This window comes from Chrysoperla carnea, chromosome 5, assembly GCF_905475395.1.
Source record: "Chrysoperla carnea chromosome 5, inChrCarn1.1, whole genome shotgun sequence".
In the NCBI taxonomy this organism is placed as follows: Eukaryota; Metazoa; Arthropoda; class Insecta; order Neuroptera; family Chrysopidae; genus Chrysoperla; species Chrysoperla carnea.
The window spans coordinates 6,206,144-6,209,905 of record NC_058341.1 but is presented as its reverse complement, the minus strand read 5'-3'; the positions used below and the strand labels follow the sequence as shown (position 1 = coordinate 6,209,905).

The 3,762-nt window shown below is 29.5% G+C and overlaps 1 protein-coding gene across 1 annotated transcript; it reads right to left on the bottom strand.

Annotated features, from left to right (window-relative positions):
- Nucleotides 1–389: 389 nt before the first annotated feature.
- LOC123300360 lies at nt 390–3,162 on the bottom strand. Its single transcript, XM_044882926.1, has 2 exons — nt 3,048–3,162; nt 390–877 (listed from the first exon to the last, which is right to left on the bottom strand). The coding sequence occupies exons 1-2, from the start codon at nt 3,130–3,132 to the stop codon at nt 390–392; spliced, it is 573 nt and encodes a 190-aa protein (XP_044738861.1). The 5' UTR covers nt 3,133–3,162.
- Between the last annotated feature and the right edge of the window lie 600 nt (nt 3,163–3,762).

Sequence of the window (3,762 nt, the reverse complement as noted above, 5' to 3'; positions counted from 1 at the left end):
TACCTACGTTTTATTCATTTACGGTTTTGGCTGTTTATGCTATATGGCCGGGTTAAATGATTACTACCTGACTATTATATCAGTACTAGCTCAAATCGGGCGTAATTCCGCTATCGTAGTTACCGTAACCTGTGACTAGCCTGTACGCGTCGCTAAAAATAACAAACAACAAAATTTCGTTGCAACAAAAGTTCTTAAATTAATATTAAAAGATTAATTTAGTCAACAATTTTCGTATCATTTTTCTGGAACGTGCACGCAATAAATCGTAATCGATATCAGGAAAAACCCAAAGAAATACTTAGAAAAATCTAGCTTTTTGCTAGGCCTTATTCGATAAACCAATAATAAAAAACAAAATTATAAAAAAAAAAACATTTTTTTAATTTTTATTTCTTTAATTTTCGTACAGCAAATGGATAATCCGTATTCAATAAATATCCGGTACCAAAAATAGCACCATGTGCATTACTAAACAAATACTGTTTCTTTTGATTTAATTTCTCCCAAAATAATGCTGGACCACTTAAATATTGTGGACGATTATTTTCAACACCAAAATATGGTTCATCAGCGTATGTGGGTTGATCATTAAATGTTTGCTCCGGTTGTACGGGATAAAAATGATTGATAATATCATGAAATTTATCCGCTATTGGTTTGAATATTTCACCTGGACGTAATTTATTGAAGAAATCCGTGCCCAAATATTTGGTTTCGCCAATTTTCGTTAAAAATATTGGTTTTATTGATGCGGTGTTTCTAATTGGATAGTGGGAATTGTTTTCTGGTAATATTAATTTTATAGTTGTTCCATTTGTAGATGTTGTATTTTCGAAATGAGTTGCATTTTCGAATTCGAACTGATCTATATTATCTGAAAAAAAAATTCTGTACTTATATTATTTCAAGAAAGCTGTACTTTTTCGAATTTATTATGAGACGAAATAAGAATTTATTTTTATATCTCGGTTTTTGTATTTTCTAAGAGTACCAAAGACCTCAAAAGTTACGAAAGTCGAATTTAGTTGACTATTACAACTATTTGCTAAGAATTTTTTCAAATCCATTCAAGAAATCATCTTTTTAAATGCGATTTTTTACGGTATCGCGGAACTTCGAATCCAAAAAATACAAAAATCTTGTTCGTTTCACGATCAATTAAATATTTTCTGTGATATTGCATTAAAATCATGTAATTTCTGTGATATTGCCCAAAAACACTATATTTGGGTATTTGGGACAGAATTTCGCCGACGAGACGAGAATTTTGGGTCTTTGGGTCTTCTATACCTACGCCATATATTCTATAAACTTTTTCAAAGAAATTCTTCTTCTTTTTTCAAAGAAATTTCCCGAAATTGAGTAGAGAAATCGTTCTTCAAATAGAATTTTCGATGGTATCTCAGAAATTATAAATCAAATCATAAAAAGAATATGATTTTTGAAATTTTTGGGATCAAAATTACCTTATGTACTGAGATTTATCGAAATAGGAGAAACTTTCTTATGGGATAGAATGACTTTTTGTTTCAAAATTTGGTAAAACTTGGTTTATAGGATAGGTTAGGCTAGGTTAGAGTGGCTGTCCTGGGGTGGGACACACTAAGACCATAGGGTCCGTTGTGATACCGAAAGAGGGTTGGCCCATCCCCGACCACTACTCCATGGACTATTTGGAGCTGTTTAATAACAGCAGGAGAGCTTTGACGTCGACGAACTTCAGGTCGGGGAGGTCGTCCCAGAGAGGCTGGCTCAAGTAAGTCCATCTTCTCATGACAAGAGTTGGGCAGTGAGTGGTGGTTTATAGGAATAAAAAATACAAAAATCAAAGTTATTCGACGATTAGATGAGTATTTTTTATGGTATTCCCAATAATCTTACACGATTCTCGAAATCTATTTAGACATCAGATTCAGGTGATTTGCTACAACTCTTGTTTGAAACTGTTTTTATCATCCATTGTGAGAATATCCGAAAAATAAAAACAATATTTAAACTGATCCATTTTTATTACAACTGAGTATACACCCAAACTTTTTCATTTTTAAATAATTAATGTCAATTAATAAAAAAAAACGAAAAAAAAAAAAGAAATTTCAAATGACACAGCATTATTAGAAAATAAAAAATGAAATGTTACATTAAAAATGCTGTGGGTGGACACATATTTCAATTTAAATTAAATACGATTTATTTTAAAAATATGAAAAGTTATTTTTTTTTTATATTTCAACAGCAACAAAAATTAATGAATATAAAAAAAAAATTAATTTAATTAAGGTTATTCGATTAATATCAAAATATATTAGTTTTCAAAAATAGATTATAAGTTTTTAATTTAATTTTTTTTTCGAAAATTTTACTAAAACGCTTGACTTATTATACCATGTATATATGTAATATGCAAGGTATACTAAATTCAGTCCCACGTTTGTAACGCTTAAAAATATTGATGCTACGCACAAAACTTTGGTATAGGTGTTCATAAAATCACCTAATTAGTCCATTTCCGATTTCCGTCCGTCCGTCCGTCTGTGGACACGATAACTCAAAAACGAAAAAAGATATCGATCTGAAATTTTTACAGCGTACTCAGGACGTAAAAAGTGAGGTCAAGTTCGTAAATGAGCACCATAGGTCAATTGGGCCTTGGGTCCGTAGGATCCATCTTGTAAACCGTAAGAGATAGAACAAAAGTTTAAATGTAAACCGTAAAATGTTCCTTATCAAAAATTAAACAACTTTTGTTTGAAAAATTTTTTTGTAAATATCACTGTTTACCCGTGAGGGCGCCAATTAGGCGAAAATTTTATAATATGTATTATACTTGATTATCAGTTATGTATGTGTCACTTGTTTGTATGTGTAATGTGATAAAGAAATCAACACTGACTATGCATGGTATTTCAACAATTAACTCAGTCAATTGTTGGTTTTCACTTGTTTTTTGTACTAATGCCCGAGTTACCTTAATTAAATGAAAATATATATGCCTTATACAAAATACTTTTTTTAAATAAAAACAGAAAATATAAAAAATAAACCTGAATATTTTGAATAATTCATTTGCCCATTCCATTCTTCTGTTTCGTCTTTGTCTTTTAATGTACCATAATTCCATCCATTCATTTTAATAATTACGTCATTATTAATAATATTATTATGATGATGATTATAATTATTAATGTCTTTATTATTTCCATTAATTGTATCAAAATTTGTGTCATTATTTGTAATATTATTTATATATTTATCATTATTCATAATTATCATCGTTTTTTGTAATCCATTAGTCAACGTTGTTGTACCGAAACAATAATGGAAAGTCTGTAACACAAGTGAAATATACAAAATTTTAAAAAACCCCCGACAAATGTGGTTTATTCCTTGTAAACCAATTTTGGGAAACTTAGCCATAAAATGTTCTCAATCAGATAAACGTTCTCAGACGCACAGATAAACACTTTAAACTTATATCACTCCTTCTTAAATCAATATCAAAGTGATGGTCAAGGACATCAGATGAGATGAAAAGGATACTTAGAGAGCTTTCATTTTTTGGGACAAATTTTTGGAAATATTTTAATTGAAATGGAAATATTTGAGTTGAGTTTGTTATTTTGAATTATTGTTTTAAATTACCTAATTATTTTACCATTTCACTTTTCGAAATGAATTAAACCAGGTTTATTTGACCATTCATTTCCATAGTAATTATTTATTATATGTCATGATGCCTTTTGAATCGATTTTAAAGAT